The 18,364-nt window shown below is 40.4% G+C and overlaps 2 protein-coding genes across 6 annotated transcripts in view; one reads left to right on the plus strand and one right to left on the minus strand.

Moving 5' to 3' along the window:
- Nucleotides 1-815: 815 nt before the first annotated feature.
- On the minus strand, nt 816-10,309 carry jmjd4 (jumonji domain containing 4). Its single transcript, XM_073048920.1, has 6 exons — nt 9,474-10,309; nt 7,530-7,695; nt 5,519-5,644; nt 3,479-3,746; nt 2,898-3,044; nt 816-1,625 (listed from the first exon to the last, which is right to left on the minus strand). Exons 1-6 carry the CDS (start codon nt 9,727-9,729, stop codon nt 1,314-1,316), a joined length of 1,275 nt encoding a protein of 424 aa, XP_072905021.1. The 5' UTR covers nt 9,730-10,309; the 3' UTR covers nt 816-1,313.
- Nucleotides 10,238-18,364, plus strand: part of snap47 (synaptosome associated protein 47) — a 37,158-nt gene continuing 29,031 nt past the window's right edge. For 2 of the 5 annotated variants that reach the window (XM_073048933.1, XM_073048967.1), the window contains exon 1: nt 10,769-11,667. The gene's annotated coding sequence lies outside the window, so the exon portion shown is untranslated. Of the gene's footprint in view, nt 10,258-10,768; nt 11,668-18,364 lie in introns of those variants that run through there. The other 3 variants (XM_073048949.1, XM_073048941.1, XM_073048957.1) reach the window with 3 other exon arrangements.

Consider the following 18,364-nt stretch of genomic DNA (forward strand, 5'->3'; position numbering starts at 1 on the left):
GTCTACATTTCTTATTTCAGGAATAACTTGGTTTTGAAACTGTTGCTTATGAGTTATCATCTACAATCCGAAAACTAGGCCTGGAACTCCGATCAGCCCCTGCCACTGGCCTTTGAACATTTTACTTCCTGACGTTTTTCAAATACTGACCAGCCCTGTGCACTTTTTAACAGAAGTTATTCAACTGGACTCTGGGCAAGGAATGAAGTCTCTTAACTGCACTTGGATCAGGATCCTGGAAGGGTTCCAGTCTTGGTTACCTCAGCACAGCTTTCACAGTTAGGATGCCAAAAATTTTTAAAATTAGTAGTCAAAGTATAAAAATGAAATACTTTGCTGCTCAACAATTGTTTTGAAATACATGCTTAGTTACTTTTCAACAGATTATTTTGAGTTAAATGCCACCTCTGTGTGCTTTCTATATGTTTAAAGTACCATTCTTGTGATTAAGAACCCAACTTTTCAGAGGCTGCTGCACTATAATAAAGTCACTGGCTTGCCTTCCTCCAGTGCCTTATTCATGCAGGAATATCTGTTACAGCCTTGTGTTTTGGATTGTAACAGAGTCCACTTTTCATTTAAGTAGCTGCAATCTGAAAAATAAATGGCTGCAACAATTATATTTTATATATCTGAGCGTTTCACCAGATCAATTAAAGGAGTATTGCAGAATCACAAGATGGCCACGTTACATATTTCCTGCTAATGGCAGCACAGTAAGTCGGTTTGGTTTCTCTTGCAGTTTAATGGCCACTGTTTTAATAGCTCAAGCCTTTCATTTCCAGATTTGTTTTCCCCATGATGCACCATCAATAACTCTTGGAGACGTGAGGCGAGATATAGGCTTTTATTGGCTGGAAGAAAGAACAAGCAGCAATTGACCACCACACTGCATCCTGGAGACTGAAGCCGGGGCGGTGTCTCCAATTGCCTTTATACCGGGGTCAGTGGGAGGAGCACGGTCAGTGGGAGGAGCCACAGGAGCTGTCAGCGGGGGGGGGGGGGGGGCGTGTCCAGACAGGTATATGTAGTTCACCACACCCCACACAATCCAATGTTTGAACATCACTGAGATTTGAAACTTTATTTTCTGGATTGCCAGGAAAATGACATAATTACCTACTGTCACAGTGCTTGTGCATTCCACCCAAATCCATATACCAGCTTGCAACAGGTAAACAGTGAGTATGACACTGACCATTTTCTTCTCACTCCGATCTTCTTAGCATTAAGCCTGTTTTATGATTTCCCTTCACTTCATAAGGGAGGTTAGAATGTAACTTTACAAGAAATGGCCACATAAAAGCAGAACATTACAATGAGGTAGCATCCAATACTTCTCGAATTTCGTGTAACATGTCCTCAGGCCGAGGATCTAGCAAGTCTGTATCTAGTCTATTAAAGATCTCATTGGCAAGCAATGAAGTTAGCACACTTTCACTTCGGTATAAATCAAACACTGCGTGAAATGGCCCAAGTGCAGACAATTCTAAGGGAAATACATTTTTAAGAGGAGCGCTGCCTTCTGAAGAAGCATCTAATACGGCCATCCTATTTTTAGAAATTATTTTCAGGAAGGTGTAGAATTCACAGTAGTTGATTCCAGTGCATGATTTCAATAGTACCTGTGCCAAATGGGGATAAAGAACAGTCACTGCCCATAGTTATTGTTTTACAAATTTTAATATACTCATCAACTAGCACATTAGCTGTGGCCAAATAGTAAAAATTCTGCCATTGTGTCCCACTAAACATTGCCTGGCCAGGTACAGAATGAATTGGTAACCATCTAACTTTCCCTCTACCATCAAGCCAGATGTCAGCAAAAGTCAGCATCAAAATTGCAATTTGCTCAGCCATCACATTTCAATCCATCCTCAGAAGAGCATGCTGCTCTTCAATCCCTTTTTGTGCAAAGTATGTTAACTAGCTCTCTTTCCTAATTCGAATGTATATATCCCATTTCTGCAATATTTCTGGATAATCTCACCATAATCTCTTCCAGTCCTTATGGTTTCCAAATTTCTGGACAAGTTGAATGACATGCAGAATTCATCCCACTATCCAGAGGGCCAAAACTGCAAACTCTTTACCTTAGATAGTAATTTCAATCCCGCAGTCCCCCCCCCCCACACCCACAGAGTAAATTCTTGAAAAGTGACTCAGATCATTATCAATCTCTGCAACATACGAGATCCCAAGAATAGATGACATATCTGTGTCACTAGCACTACTGCTATTTTCCACTTCACATTCAAAATGGCTATCCATCTGACTGTTACCGGTAGCCATGACATTTCCAATACAATCTTGGTTTTCCCCAGTTTGTCTTGCATATGTAGAATTGAGATAATCCAATATCTAAGGCCACCAGGTTCTATTTAACCTAATGTTTCCTGTCCAAATTTGGCTTCTGATTAAACAATGATTTAAAATTGACAATATTATTTTGAAATCTATCTATATGTTTTCTCCTTCCATAGCTACTGTCTTTATAGACCTTTAACTCTTCTGAATGTCTACATATTTCCAACTTTGGGGTCACAATAACCCCATTATTGGTGGTTTTGCCATCAACTGTCACAATTTTAAGCTATGAAATTCCCCCTCTTATATTTATTTTCCTCATCCACCTCTTCTGTGTAGCTGGATGTCAAACTTTATTTGATAACATTGTATATTGTCTCAGGGCATTTTGCCACATTAAAAGTACTGTAAAAATATAAGCAGTTTAAAAAAAAATAAAATTCTCAGAGTAGTTGAAACTGTCAGCTATACCCAGACCCTGAGAATGAATAAGTCTGGTAATGGTATATTAAGTTTCATTTCTGAATAAAAACTTGGAAGGAGGAGAAGGAGAAAAATAATAATTACAACAATAATAATAATAATCCTACCTGACAGTGTTGGTGCCAATCCTCCATATGGTCCTTCCACTCCTCAATCTCCCGCTGGACAGCTGTTAGTTCCCCTTGTAGAAAGCTCCACATAATGTCTATGTTGCAGCCATTCAGCCAGTTGTGGTTGATTGAGATGGTGTCCTCCTGAGGGGGATTTATTACACATTACACCTCTTCAAAAGAAAAGAGATGTTCCCATTCAGGGCATAAAGACCACACCAAAAATATCAGCTATACTCTAATTAACCCATGGAAAGTTTAAGGTAAAAAAATTATATGCATATATTTGAGGCAATGGTTTTCGGATTCAAAAAATGATGACTCCAATATACTATACATCAATATATATCACTTACCAGATAAGCGACTAGTCTGCCATCCATCTTACTTTTATGATGGGTTCCCTCTTGAATAAAATTTGTTAAATTATAATGATATAGTAAATTAATGTTGAGTTTTGTTTTAAGTGCCCCAATAATTAAGTTCAACAAATCACTAACAATAGATGGCTAATTAAACTAATGCCAGCCCCAATGTCAAAGGGAATTTTGAAAAAAAGATAAGATTTTTTTTGGTACCAGGTTGTATACTTGATGGTGCCAACCACTAGGGATAAAGATGACCTCTCCAGCTTCTTGCACCACCTCAATGGGTTGACAGCACTGGCTATAGTTTGGATATAAATTCTTGTCCTGCAGGATTGGAGACTGAGCGTCATAAACAAGATTGCCACTGCAGTCTCGCAGATGTTCCTCCTGCCCAGGAGTAAACAGTAGCCATTTCTTCCTCCCGCAGATGTTGGCTGACCAGCTGTAGGATCGGAATACATCAGCATGGAATGGTGTCCTTCAGAAGGCGGGGGGGAAAGGGATATGTATTACATCACTATGAACTCAGCCAGCACCTATTAAGATTTTCTACTTTCTTTTCATTCCACCATTTTCTCTTTCCATCCAAAACAACTTCTAGAAGTGTATAAATTGTGGTGGGGGGTTAAGATATGTTCAGGAAGGGATAATTTGCAGATAGTGTGTAATGAACGCTGGCAAGAAATCCCTTTGAAGAACATAACTCGCTTTTGCACAGCACAGAACCAGAGCTATTTGGCATACCAAGAGAAGATAAACATGCTAACAAATGATTCTATTTACTATTGGATAGTTATTTTACTAATTCACAAGTATTAATGGCCTTTAACGCAAAGATGCTATTGGCTATTAACATATGAATTATACTGTGATTAGGGATTGATAATGCAAATCAGGAATTTGAACATACACAAGGTTACCAATTGGTCAATATCTGTTTCCAATTAGTCAATTTCTGCAGAAAAATGGCATTTCTTTGTCAATATTTGGAACAATTTTGTGACAGTGGCCATGCTATTCTCCTTGTGCATAAGTAAATGACGTGTGATTGAGGAATGAGTGAGAGTTGTCAGAGTCCAGCTAATTGTCAGAGGCTAATACAGTGATAAACCTGTCCAAGGAGATGGTAGCAGCACATATTAGCTTCAAATAATAATTGAACAGGAAACTTATTCAGCTAAGACAATTGTGAGGAAAATGAAAAAGTACGTTGTTCAACTTTGGACTCTGTTTGATACAGTAATTTGTTCTCTTCTGCTCCTTCAAAATGTACCACTGCAACTGGGATTGGCAATACATGTCAGAAGATAGATTAAATAATACTTGAACACAGCTACTAGTTATCAATAGTAATTCACCATTGCTCTAGAACACGGATTGGATTTTAATCAATTGAGGGGGAAATTTATTTTCAACAGATTATTACCAGATTTCTGAGTATCAGTCAGCTTCTGGTTAACTGAAACCTTTCACAAAAAGCTGTATAGATGAGATGTAATCTAAGTTAAGTTTATAAGATGAAAGGTTGAACATTTAGAAAATGTTTCACTGTTTGTTGAAACTTAAACTAGTGGTTTAAGTCTAAAACTAAACGTAACAGGAATTCAGGAGAAAACAACTTTAGTGCCCAGCTGAGGCATATAAATTAGATACATTTGAGGGCGAAAGAATATAAAAATATGCTACAAAAGTAAGCTGAGAGGAGTCTCGTGCAGCATAAATTCTGGCACAAAGCAGTTGGATCTAATAGTTTGGTCTGTTCGCTAAGGATAAGACTCCATGCAACCTTAAGATCCTTTGATATAATTTAGTGTTGCCCTTATTAGAAAATATCTCATGCTCTCTTCTCACTGCTTCCATCAGGTAGAAGGTACAAGAGACTTGGGACTCGCACCACCAGGTTCAGGAACGGTTACTACCCCTCAGCCATCAGGCTCTTGAATAAAAGGGGATAACTATATTCATTTATCCCATCATTTGAAATATTCCCATAACCAATAATCTCAACTTTCAGAACTCTTTATCTCACTATTTCACGTTCTCGTTATTTATTGCTATTTATTTATATTTGTATTTGCACAGTTTGTTGTCTCTACACTCTGGCTGATCTTGCATTGATCCTGTTAGAGTTACTGTTCTATAGATTTGCTGAATACTCCCACAACAAAATGAATCTCAGGGTTGTATATGGTGACATATATGTACTTGATAGCAAAAATTACTTTGAACTTTAACACAAGATATACCTACCAAGATCCTTTGGGACCCATGTAAATGAAACGATAATCATCCAGTTTGATAGTATCCCAGTATTCATTCAGCCAGTCAGATTGGAAGAAGTTGGGTGTATTGTACACTCCATGATTGGGGAAGTCCCTAGAATGCACAGTATCAAGATTATTCAGGATTAATAAAATAATGTAAAACACACATCAAGTCAACCCCAGCCTTACTCCTGCAGAAACTCTAAACTTAGTTCTCAAGTTTCCTATCTCCTTGTTTACTTTATCGCAGTGAAAATCACTTACCAAACTGTCTGTGTCAGTACTGATAGGTTTAATACTCACTGTGTCATTTAAATGCACTTCATAACTAAACTTCAACTAAGGCAGTACAAGTTTAACTCTTAAACACAAGGAATCCTTTCCCTGTCTGTTGATTCTCCATATTAATCTTCCTCAAGGTGATGTCCTAGCCATGCAACAAGGTGCCATCAGCAGATTTATAATTGGTACAAATCCTTTATCCTTTCTCTTCTGAGAGAAGCATTAAAAGTCCTGCATCTTTATTCAAAGTAGAGCAATGGAAAATATTTCCAATGACTTGGTCAACATTTATTAATCAATTAACACTTCTAAAGAATAAGATTACTGAGTCATATTGCACTAGAATTTGTTGTATAAAATGGCTGTTAGGATGTTAACATTCTAACAGCATCTAGACTTGAACAATTATTTAATTCACTATAAAGAGCTTAACGATCTCCTCAAGCTGTAAAAAGTTTATAGTAAAGTACCAGCTTTCTGTTTCCACCCCTCTCCCCATTTAACATTATGTGTTGGATATGTTTGAATTATTGCTCTGAAAGAACTAAATGAACTCAGATTGTCAGTGCTGCTGGATGGAACTTCTTGCCATGAATATATATATTCCATAAGCATCAAATATTTTTGGGTCAGAAAGTAAACCATGGTCTAGTCTGCCTCAGTTTCTTCCTCTATCACCGTAGCATTTTCCCCCAAAACGAACAACTCTTATTATCACCCATGCAAGACTGTTAGTTTTCTGTCAGACAAAAGCTTATATTTATGCAGTGCCTTTTCACTTTTCCAGGAAGCAAATTGTTTCATTTACAATAAATTACCCTAAATCTCATCTGTAGGCAAATACGAGGAGCCGTTGCAAGGGATATGCAGTGTAAATGATGGCCCCTGTGCAAGCAGAACAGCCCTGGGTTGAACTGTTAATGGACCATTAAAAGCGTGGTGGTGGAAGGAGGAGAATACGCTCGGCCACAGCTGACAGTTAACAGGATTTCAGTTTTGGAATTGAATGAGCTTTGGCAGCAGCCAATCAGGACAGACTTTCCTGAATGCAGTCAAGAGGAACAACCTGGTTTGACAGGAGAAGATCATGATGAAGGATAGTCGCCTCACCAGAAAGAGGACATTTTGTGTGAATGTTGAGATTTCGTGTCTCCTGTGTCTTGGTAGCATGCAGTTGTAATTATTATAGTATAGTAATTGGGAGCCTGGAATGTAGAAGCCATACATCTGTTCTCCATCTCCATTGTATTCCGTGTTGCATGGTAACTAGTCACATGAGTGGGGGCATGGTAAAAGCACAGGGAATAAGTTATGTCTTCATGCTTTGCTCATGGCAGTTTGCAACTGGGAGCCAACAGATGTCATATTGTTTGTTACACCCAATTACGCTTAATTTTGCCTAGTCTCATCGCTTCAAGAGTGTATTTTTGCTAATTGCTAATAAAGGATTGAAACAATTATTATTGGAGCTGAGAGCATGTCATACAAGTATAACAAATCCGTGGGGATTGACAGCAGTGGCAATTTTGGTTTGGTTAGAATTGGCTGCTGCACTCGCACTGTGAAGTCTTATACATAACGTCACGTCATTTCATTCTGAACGTTAGATATTGCTGATTTTCATCCTGTTGACCCAACTCTACAGGATTGAAAAATAGAGATGTATTTCTCTGAAATAAAAAGCAATGTGGAGCTTGATGCCATTTTGCACAAACCTGTGCATATGCCAGTCTTTCATATACAAGCAACCCCGTGGAGATGAATAACTACTCTCCCTGTGTTCTCTCCAATAACTGAAATAATCCCTTAGAGGAATATTGTGCTTTGGATTTGCATTATATTCCTTCACATCACAGTTGGCCACAGGTACGATGGAATCTCCTGCAAAGAAAGGGGAATGGTATGACCAATACAATAGAAAGTGTGACAATGAATGCTCAATGATTAAACAATTTAAAATTATAACACAAAATGCTTTGAAACTTCAAGATTAATTATTAATGGAAGCTTAATTATTGATAATTGTCCAACAACTGAACCCACGCAGCATGAAACAAGACAGCCAAGGTAGTGAAGACCATTTTCAACCACAAGCAACAGAGTTTGTGGTCTGGTGTTGTTGTACAGTGTCTTTCAGATCCTTGAAGCGTTTTACATCTAGTGAAGTACTCTTCTGGTATAATTGCTGTTTAAAACTTTTTACTCTCTACCCTCCAACTGCACCCCCCACTGACTCAGTAAAGTCTCATGCTGTCTAGATGAGAAGCACAACAGAGTCATGTTAGTAATTTATTGAGTGAAGTCAGTCTAGATTTTGAAGAAACCTTGGAAAACCCTGGCATGACTCAAACAAAGTCACCAAAAGGAATTATCAAGTTATTATCCCATTGGAAATACTTAAAGTTCTTCATTGATTGAAACAAGTGTAAGGCCATTTTGTGATAAAATCAGTTTTCAAATGGAGGTCCTTTTTGTTATTACTATATGGATAATGTTCCATAGGTACCTCATAGACTCTGGGATTAATAAATATGCTTGGGCATTTTTTGGGTGTATTTACTATCCTCTGTTCCTCACCACCCCATAATACTGCAATTGATTGTCCAACTTACAACCTAAAAGCAAAAAGAAACACACAGTAGATGCGTATACCAGAAATAAAACATAGAAAATGCTGGGAATAATCAGTGGGTCAGGTAGTTCCTCGTCTTTCTCTACAACATTGAAATAGGCCATTCAGCTGATCAAGATAATGCTGGCTCTCAAAGCAATCCCATTTCCCTATTTATTTCCTTTTTACCTGTTCTCTCTCAAATGTCCATTAACTCTGCCTTAACTCCTTACCACCCACTTATCCCATGGGTAATCTACAGAACTAATTCACTATACGTCTTTGGGATGTCAGAGGAAAATGGAATATCCTAGGGAAACCCAAGTGGTTGTAAACTCCACACAGACAGCACCCAAGGTCAGAAGTGGTAAAAGCTACAGTTTATTTTGATGACATTGCTAAGAAAAGAACAGCAGCTCAACAATCTCTATGGTTAACATCAGAATTGTTCTCAAAATGAAACTTTCTTTCTTAAGGCATGCTACCTCTTCTGCCAAGTAACCATTGAATTTTCTGCTCTTATCTCTAACCTACTGCAGCAGAAACCAAATACTATTTCATGCTCCTTGGATTATCTGATTAGTAATCAAGCACACGATTTCTATATCTGAAATATGTTAAAAACAATATGTAATATCTAATATTTTCTTTCGTCATTTTAGTATATAGGTGTCACAAAGTAGGCATTTATTGCTAGTTCCTAATCATTTTGAACTTACTAGATAATTTTTGTCAACCACACCGACATATTGATTTATGAAATGCCAATGAAAAAATACTAATAGGATGCATAGTTCCCTGGTATTTTCCCTCTTCAAATCAGAAATAAAACATTTATGATTCCCTCCCTGCTTTATTTTTCTATCTCTAGTTACTTGCAACGACATTCTAGATCTTTAATTCCGTTGCAAATGAAAGGCTAACGCGCCAGGTGGATTTCGCCAAGTCTGATCAGCATGCACAAATCCAGAATGGGAAATGTAAAGGTGAATGTGAGATCTGAACCCCCCAAATAGCAAACGCACGGTCACGACGAAATGATACTAACCAAAGTGTTTCAGCAAGTGTTCGAAGTCCGGACTCCCGTCCCCTTTCACCCACTGTTGTCTGCTTCCCCAGTCAGCTGTGAACTCGGGTGACAGAACGCATGGGTAATTAGGAAGCAGAAAATCTCGGAAAAACTCAGAGTAACTCAGATCATTTTTGTGTAGGTAATCGAGACTCCGACCTTTGTGAAACAGTTTGTAAGAAGGCCTTTCAGTTTGGAAAAACCTAAGTGCTGTGTTCAAAGTTTCCTTGTTCATATTCAGCAATTGTTTACGCTTAACGTTTTATTTTCAAATGATCACCAATAATTCTTCAGTAAATCCTAATTTTCCTTCTTCCTCTCCGAAGCTTAGAATTTTCATGCGTGAGATATATCACTAATAATAGCATTTAGATGCAAATATACTTTCACTTGTTCAAATAAATATCGGTATCAGTATATAAATTGGTTTATTTACTCTATCCTGACACCTGCAGACCCACAAGCGCTTTTGTCTTGACTGATCCAGATAGTAAAGGTTTCGGCTATGATTGAAATGGGCCTGCAGAACGATTGCATTTAATTACATTATTAACTGACAGGTCCGCAAGCTCCCATTCTACCACGCTCTGATCCAGGGGAATTGGTGCCCCACGCCCATTGAAGGGAGCAAGCAAATTAATGCCCTTATTTGGTATCCTAAGTCGTAGCTACAGCCTGAGATCTCTTTGGCGTGAACAAAACATCAACAGATCCCCGCCATCAAACACAGACTATCGCCGGACCCATTACCATGTGGCACACGGTAGGTTAGAGACCGGAGGTGCGGCCTAGAGAACATGACCGGACAGGAGCAACGTCATCGCGGGCGGAGATTGCCTCGAAATGACTGACAAGGAGGGCGGTGCCATGAAGGAGGTTTGATAGACGGGGCGAACGATTGGCCTGAGAGTTGGGAATGATTGACAGTCTGGTCGAGTTATTGTTTGCTCGCTGTGACGCTGAGGGCGGGATTTGGAGTGATTGATAGGGTGAGAAAGCAATGAATGACTGAGAGGGAGTAAAGCGATTGACACCAATAAAAGGGAATGATTGACAGCGGGCTAGATTAACGAGACACATATAATGTCGAGGGCGATGCTGGAATGACTGACCGATTCAGGTGAAAGAGAGATATGCCATATGGGCGGGGCTTGTCATTATTGACATGGAGACGAGCACGGGAAGAAAGAGAATGACGTAGGGGCGTGTGAATGATTGACAGGCCGATGGGCGGGGTGTTGCTGGATCGGGGCGGGGTCTAACTGGGAGGGCCGGGCATGTTGTCCGAGCGAGGGGCGGTGCTGTGGGAGAAACTGATACGGCCTGTGAGCGCTCTCAGGTGGGCAGGCACGGTCTGGGACTAAGCATCGGGTTTGGCGGCGGACCTCGGGGAAAGGAGCCTGGGGCGAGAGACAGAGGGAACGGGTAATGTTGCAGGCCGGCAAAGAGGGCCTCGGCTTAGGCTTTTTGAAGGGGCAGGAGAGTCGGGGGTCTGAGAAAACGGCCGCTAGAGACTCGCGAAGAGAATTTCTAGGAGCAATTCTTAAGAAAAATGTTCGAATAATTATTACCCAATTGAAGTAAATGTCTTGATGAAGCCCAATTGAAGGAATTATTCTGAAATAAACCCGCAGAGACCATAAGAATATCCTGGAAGAAATCTTCCACTGGAAAACACTCAGAAATGAATCCTACGTCGGAATAAAGGCTATAACGAAGAAGCTGAAGGGAACAAAATGGAATGGGTTGACTAGCACAGACCGCAGGGAGACTGGTGATTGCGTTGCATAGGAACCAGAGAAGGTAAAGCGAACCTGACGGAACAGCCAGCAAGGAAAAGACCTAATACTGTAGAACAGGAAAGTTTAAAAAAAATTAGACTAAGAAAAGGTTGTAAAGAGTATAATTTCGTAATGTAATATAGAAAGGTGACTGAATTGAGGGCAGGAATAAGAATTTAAGCGAAAGAATGCACGGAGGTAAGCAAGCAGCTTGATGTGGGAAGTACTGAGTTATAGAACGGTAAAGATTCTATTATGCAGATGGAATGAAAGATTTTAAGGAATAGATTCTGAGTTTAATAACTCATTGATACAAAGGGAAATTTCCGAATTAAAACTATTGAAACAAATAGAAGATATTCCGCACTACCACAACGGGAAGGGATGCAGAGGTAAGCAGTCGGGCAAATCTTGATTCAGAAATTTATGCTAAGATGGTTTAGTATGTTTTGTGTTTGCACTCTATATATTTCAGAGATTCAGGTTTTGGGGAGATGATTAGACTTTGGTTGGTAGAGAGAAAACGTTACTAGATGAAAACTTTCAGGTGCATTGATGCTAGATCATGTAATATATCTATTTTAATTGTTTTGAATATACAATATTTCCCCAAAGTATGAAGGTGTTTAATCATAAAATTTTACTGTTCAAATGAAAGACTAAGTATGTGTAATGTTCAAGTAAATTTATTATCGAAGTATGGTGTAACATATGCATAAGACACAGGAGCAGAATTAGGCCATTTCTCTACTTATTTCCTTTTTATCTGTTTTCTCTCAAATGCCCATTCAGTCCTTCGAGCCTGCTCCGGCATTCCATCATAGCTAATCCCAGCCTTTGTGCCATATCCTTTGCCCTGACTGATCAGGAAACTAATAACTTCCGCCTTAAGTATACCCACGGAATTGGCCTCCACCACAGACTATGGTAGAGCTTTCCACAGATTCACCACACTTTGGCTAAAAAAAATTCCTCCTCGTCTCTGTTCTCAAAGGTTGCTCCTCAATTTTGAGACTGTGCCCTCTACTTCTGGATACCCCCACCATGGGAAACATCCTCCCTGCATCCACCTTATCTAGTCCTTTCAACATTCAGTAGGTTTTAATTCCTCTCTCCCCCACACCCCCAATTCTTCTAAATTTCCATGAGTACAGGGCTGCCAAATGCTCTTCATATGTTAACTCCTTCCTTCTGGAGCCATACTTGTGAGCCTCCTCTGGACTCTCTCCAATGACAACACATCCTTTCTGAGATAAGGGGCATAAAACTGTGGACAATACTCCAAGTGCAGCCTGACAAGTGTCTTATAAAGCCTCAGCATTATCTCCTTGCTTTTGTATTCTATTCCCCTTGAAATAAATGCCAACATTGCATTTGCCACCTTTCCCACAGACTCAACTGGTAACTTAACATTCTGGGAGTCTTGTACAAGGACTGCTAAGTCCCTCTGCATCTCTGATGTTTGAACCTTCTCCCCATTTAGTTAAGAGTCTGCACTATTGTTCCCTTTTACCAAAATGCGTCATCATACATTTCCCAACACTGCATTCTATCTGCCTCTTTTTTGTCCATTGTTCCAATTTGTCGAAGTCCTGCAATCACATTACTTCCTCAACACTACCTACCTCTCCACCTATCCTCATATCATCAATAAACTTTGCCACAAAGCCATCAATTCCATCATCCAAATCATTGACAAACGATGTGAAATGTAGCGGTCTCCCTGAGGAACATCACTAGCAGCCAACCAGAAAAGGCCCCCTTTATTCCCACTTAACATAGAACATCGAATAGTACAGCACATTACAGGCCCTTCGGCCCACAATGTTGTGCCAACCCTCAAACCCTGCCTCCCATATAGCCCCCCCACCTTAAATTCCTCCATATACCTGTCTAGTAGACTCTTAAACTTCACTAGTGTGTCTGCCTTCCCCACTGACTCAGGCAGTGCATTCCATGCACCAACCACTCTCTGAGTGAAAAACCTTCCTCTATTATCCCCCTTGAACTTCCCTCCCCTTACCTTAAAGCCATGTCCTCTTGTACTGAGCAGTGGTGCTCTGGGGAAGAGGCGCTGGCTGTCCACTCTGTCTATTCCTCTTAATATCTTGTACACCTCTATCATGTCTCCTCTCATCCTCCTCCTCTCCAAAGAGTAAAGCCCTAGCTCCCTTAATCTCTGATCATAATCCATACTCTCTAAACCAGGCAACATCCTGGTAAATCTCCTCTGTACCCTTTCCAATGCTTCCACATCCTTCCTATATGGAGATGACCAGAACTGGACACAGTATTCAAAGTGTGACCTGAGTTTTATAGAGCTGCATCATTACATTGCGTCTCTTAAACTCTGTCCCTCGACTTATGAAAGCTAACACCCCATAAGCTTTCTTAACTACCCTATCTACCTGTGAGGCAACTTTCAGGGATCTGTGGACATGTACCCCCAGATCCCTCTGCTCCTCCACACTACCAAGTATCCTGCCAATTACTGTGTACGCTGCCTTGGAGTTTGTCCTTCCAAAGTGTACCACCTCACACTTCTCCAGGATGAACTCCATCTGCCACTTCTCAGCCCACTTCTGCATCCTATCAATGTCTCTCTGCAATCTTCGACAATCCTCTACACTATCTACAACACCACCAACCTTTGTGTCATCTGCAAACTTGCCAACTCACCCTTCTACCTCCACATCCAGGTCATTAATAAAAATCACAATAAGTAGAGGTCCCAGAACAAATCTTTGTGGGACACCACTAGCCACAATCCTCCAATCTGAATGTACTCCCTCCACCACGACCCTCTGCCTTCTGCAGGCAAGACAATTCTGAATCCACCTGGCCAAACTTCCCTGGATCCCATGCCTTCTGACTTTATGAATAAACCTACCGTGTGGAACCTTGTCAAATGCCTTACTAAAATCCATGTAGATCACATTCACAGCACTACCCTCATCTATATGCCTGGTCACCACCTCAAAGAACTCTATCAGGCTTATTAGGCACGACCTGCCCTTCACAAAGCCATGCTGACTGTCCCTGATCAGACCATGATTCTCTAAATGCCCATAGATCCTATCTCTAAGAATTATTTTCCAACAGCTTTCCCACCACAGACGTAAGGTTCACTGGTTTATAATTACCCGGACTATCCTTACTACCTTTTTTGAACAAGGGGACAACATTCGCCTCCCTCCATTCCCATGGACAACGAGGGCATAAAGGTCTTAGCCAGAGGTTCAGCAATCTCTTGCCTCGTGGAGCAGACTGGGGAATATTCTGTCATGCCCCCGGGACTTATCTGTTCTAATATATTTTAACAACTCCAACACCTCCTTTCCCTTAATATCAACATGCTCCAGAACATCAACCTCACTCATATTGTCCTTACTGTCATCAAGTTCCCTCTCAGTGGTGAATACCGAAGAGAGGTATTCATTGAGGACCTCGCTCACTTCCACAGTCTCCAGGCACATCTTCCCACTTTTATCTCTAATTGGTCCTACCTTCACTCCTGTCATCCTTTTGTTCTTCACATAATTGAAGAATGCCTTGGGGTTTTCCTTTACCCTACTCACCATGGCCTTCTCATGCCCCCTTCTTCCTCTTCTCAGCCCCTTCTTAAGCTCCTTTCTTGCTACCCTATATTCCTCAATAGACCCATCTGATCCTTGCTTCCTAAACCTTGTGTATGCTGCCTTCTTCCACCTGACTAGATTTTTCACTTCACTTGTCACTCATGGTTCCTTCACCCTACCATTCTTTATCTTCCTCACCGGGACAAATTTATCCCTAACATCCTGCACGAGATCCTTAAACATCGACCACATGTTCATAGTACATTTCCCTGCAAAAACATCATCCCAATTCACACTTGCTGCCTCCTGCCTGTTAGCCATTCCTCTATCCATGCTAGTATCTTTTCTGTAACACCATAGGATTCTCTTGTTAAGTAACCTTATGTGTGGCACCTTATTAAATGTCTTCTGAAAATCCAAATAAATGTCATCCATTGCCTCTCCTTTGTCTGTCCAGCTTGTTACTTCTTTGAAGAACTCTTAATAGATTTCTCAGGCAAAACGTCCCTTTACAGAAACCACACTGACTTGACTTAATCATTGGTCTCAAAGTACCTCGGAATCTCATCCTTAATGATAGATTCCAACACTTTCCTAGCCACTGAGGTTAGGCTAAGTGGCCTATTATTTCCTTTCTTTTGCCTTCCTGACTTGGAGAGTGGAGTAACATTTGCAATCTTCCAGTTCTCAAGGACCATGCCAGAATCAAGTGATTCTTGAAAGGTCATGACCAAAGCATCCATTATCCCTTCAGCAACCTCTCTCAGGACTCTGGGATGTAGTCCATCTGGTCCAGGTGAATTATCCACCTTAAGACTTTCAAGTTTGCTGAGCACTTCTTCCTTTGGCAATGGCACTCACTCTTACTCCCTGACAGTCACAGACCTTTAGTGCACTACTAGTGTCTTCCACAGTGAAGACTGATGCCAAGTGCCCATTAAGTTCATCTGCCATTCTTTGCCTCCCATTACTACCTTACCAGTATCATTTTCTAGTGGTCCGATATCAACCCTCACCTCCCTTACACTGAAAAACTTTTAGTATCCTGTTTTATATTATTGGCTAGTTTGCCCTCATATTTCATCCGTTCCCTTCTTATAGACTTTTTTGTTGCCTTTTGTTGAATTTTAAAAGCTTCCAAATCATTCAACTTCCCACTCACTTTTGCTACCTTATATGCCCTTTCCTTGGCTTTTATGCAGTCCTTAACTTCCCTTGTCCCCTGCTATTTGAGAACAACTATTTCTGTGGGACATATCTATCCTGTGCCTTGTGAACTATTCCCAGAAACTTCAGCCCTCTCTGCTCTGCTGTCATCCCCAATAGTATCCTCCTCTGATCCACCTGGGTGAGCTCCTCTCTCATGCCTCTCTAATTCCCTTTATTCCATTGAGAAACTGATATATGTGACTTGTGCTTTTCCCCCTCAAGTTGCAGTATGAATTCAATCATATTATGATTACTGTCTCCTAACGGTTCCTGTACATTTAAGCTCCCTATTAAGATCTGGGTTATTACACAACACCCAGTCTACGAAAGCCTTTTCCCTAGTAGGCTCAAGCACAGGCTGCTCTAAAAAGCCATCTCGTAGGCATTCAACAAATTCCCTCTCTTGCGATCCGACACCCACCTGATTTTTCCCGACTCCCCTGCATACTGAAGTCCCTCATTACAACTGTGACATTACCCTTATTGCATGTCTTTTCCAACTCCCTTTATAATTTCAACCTCGCATCTTGGATACTATTTGGAGGACTATATATGATTCTTATTATGGTTTTTTTTAACCCTTGCGGTTTCTTGACTCTACCCACAAAGATTCAACATTCTCTGACCCTGTCACCTCTTTCTAAAGATGTAATTCCATCTCTTACCAACAGAGCCACGTCATTGCCTATGCCTTTCAGTCTGCCCTTTTGATACAAAGTATATCCTTTGATGTTAAGCTCCCAACTATGGCCGCCTTTCAGCCACAACTCTGTGATGCTATTATATACTACTTTGAGATTTATTATCTTGCAGGCCTTTACTGGAAAAATAAAGAAATACAGTTGAATTCGCAAACAAACTATACATAAAACAAGGACTGATGACCAATCAGCATGAAAAAGAGGATAGACTGCAAATAATACTGAGAGCATAAGTTGTAAAGTGTCGTTGAAAATGAGTCTGTAGGTCATAGAATCAGTTCAGAGATGTGGTGAGTGAAATTATCCTCACTGGTTCAGTTGGCTGATGGCTGTAACTGTTCCTGAATCTGTGTGGGATCTAAGGCTTTTGTACCTCCTGTCCGATAGTGGCAGCCAGCAGAGAACGATAATTAGAAAGTTCAGGAAACTTAAGCTATGAACAACTGTTCAAGTTCAACACACATCCAATTATTCTAGAAGGGACTTTGACTTAATGGACCCTTTTGATACGTGAAAGGTAAAGCCACTGAGGCAATTTTGGTACAGTAAAGTGAAGTCAATTGTGTCAAGATTTATACTATTTCGATTTGTTTGTTTAAGGGTTTGTTGGATGTGGGGAATGGGTGAGGATAGTTGTTGTTGTGCACTTTAAAAAAATCTTGTTTTACTGTTTTCCAGAGCCATGTGAATTTATGCCAGAGAAAGATCAGTCAGATTGGTTCAGTGTCTTGTAAAAGGATTCCCAACCCTTTGTTCATATAAGGGTATTACAATCAGGAATTTTGATCAATTTAACTTCAAATTTTTATGTGAATCACATGTTCCTCTTTTTCCACAGTAGAACCCCCAAAAGACTGGGAAAAATTGTAAAGTATTATAAACTAAAAATTAAAAAAATTAAATGTCAGCAGTTCAAAAGTATTCATCCTTTGCTCAGTACTGAGTTGAATCACCTCTCACAACGATTGCAGCCAGTAGTCTTTTTGAATAAGTCTCTATTAGCTTTGCAAGATTACCCATTCTTCCTTGTAAAATTGCTCAAGTTGTGTCGGGTTAGTTGCAGAGTGGTGGTGGACAACAACCTTGAAGTCTTGTCAGAGATGTTCGATTGGGTTAAGGTCTGGACTCTGATTGGGCCACTCAAGTACATCAATTTTCTTTTGAAGCCACTCCATTTTTTCTCTGGCTGTGTGCTTTGGGTTGTTATCCTGCTGAAAGATGAAATTTTTCCCCAGATTAAGCTTTCTGGCAGATGGTTGTAGGGTTTTATCCAGAATCTCTCTCTATTAGGCAGCTTTCATCTTTCCATCATTTCTGAAGTCTTTGCTGCTGAAGGGCATCTCCCCCCCCCCCCCCCCCCCAGCATGATGCTACCTCCACCATATTTTACAGTAGTGATGATGTTACCTGGTGGATGTACCACTTAGTGTTGTGGTCAAAAAGTTCCATTTTATTCTTATCTTACCACAGACTATATTCCACACCTTTACAGTACCTTCTAACTAATGCTTTTCCAAAGTCTTTACACGCAAAGATATGCTTTTTTTTTAAAGCCATGGCTTCTTCCTTGCCACTCTTCCATAAATACCCTTTTTGTGCCA

The sequence above is a fragment of the Hemitrygon akajei genome, chromosome 1 (assembly GCF_048418815.1).
Source record: "Hemitrygon akajei chromosome 1, sHemAka1.3, whole genome shotgun sequence".
Lineage (NCBI taxonomy): Eukaryota > Metazoa > Chordata > Chondrichthyes > Myliobatiformes > Dasyatidae > Hemitrygon > Hemitrygon akajei.

Bases quoted from the DNA above. Each gene is read 5' to 3' on its own strand.
- jmjd4 (XM_073048920.1), bottom strand. From the start codon at position 9,729: ATGAACAAGGAAACTTTGAACACAGCACTTAGGTTTTTCCAAACTGAA. The intron at 7,696-9,473 runs GTTAGTATCATT...CTTTCTTTGCAG, and splicing joins ACACTTGCTGAAACACTTTG to GAGATTCCATCGTACCTGTG. The intron at 1,626-2,897 runs GTAGGATTATTA...CATTTGGCACAG, and splicing joins ATTGGCACCAACACTGTCAG to GTACTATTGAAATCATGCAC.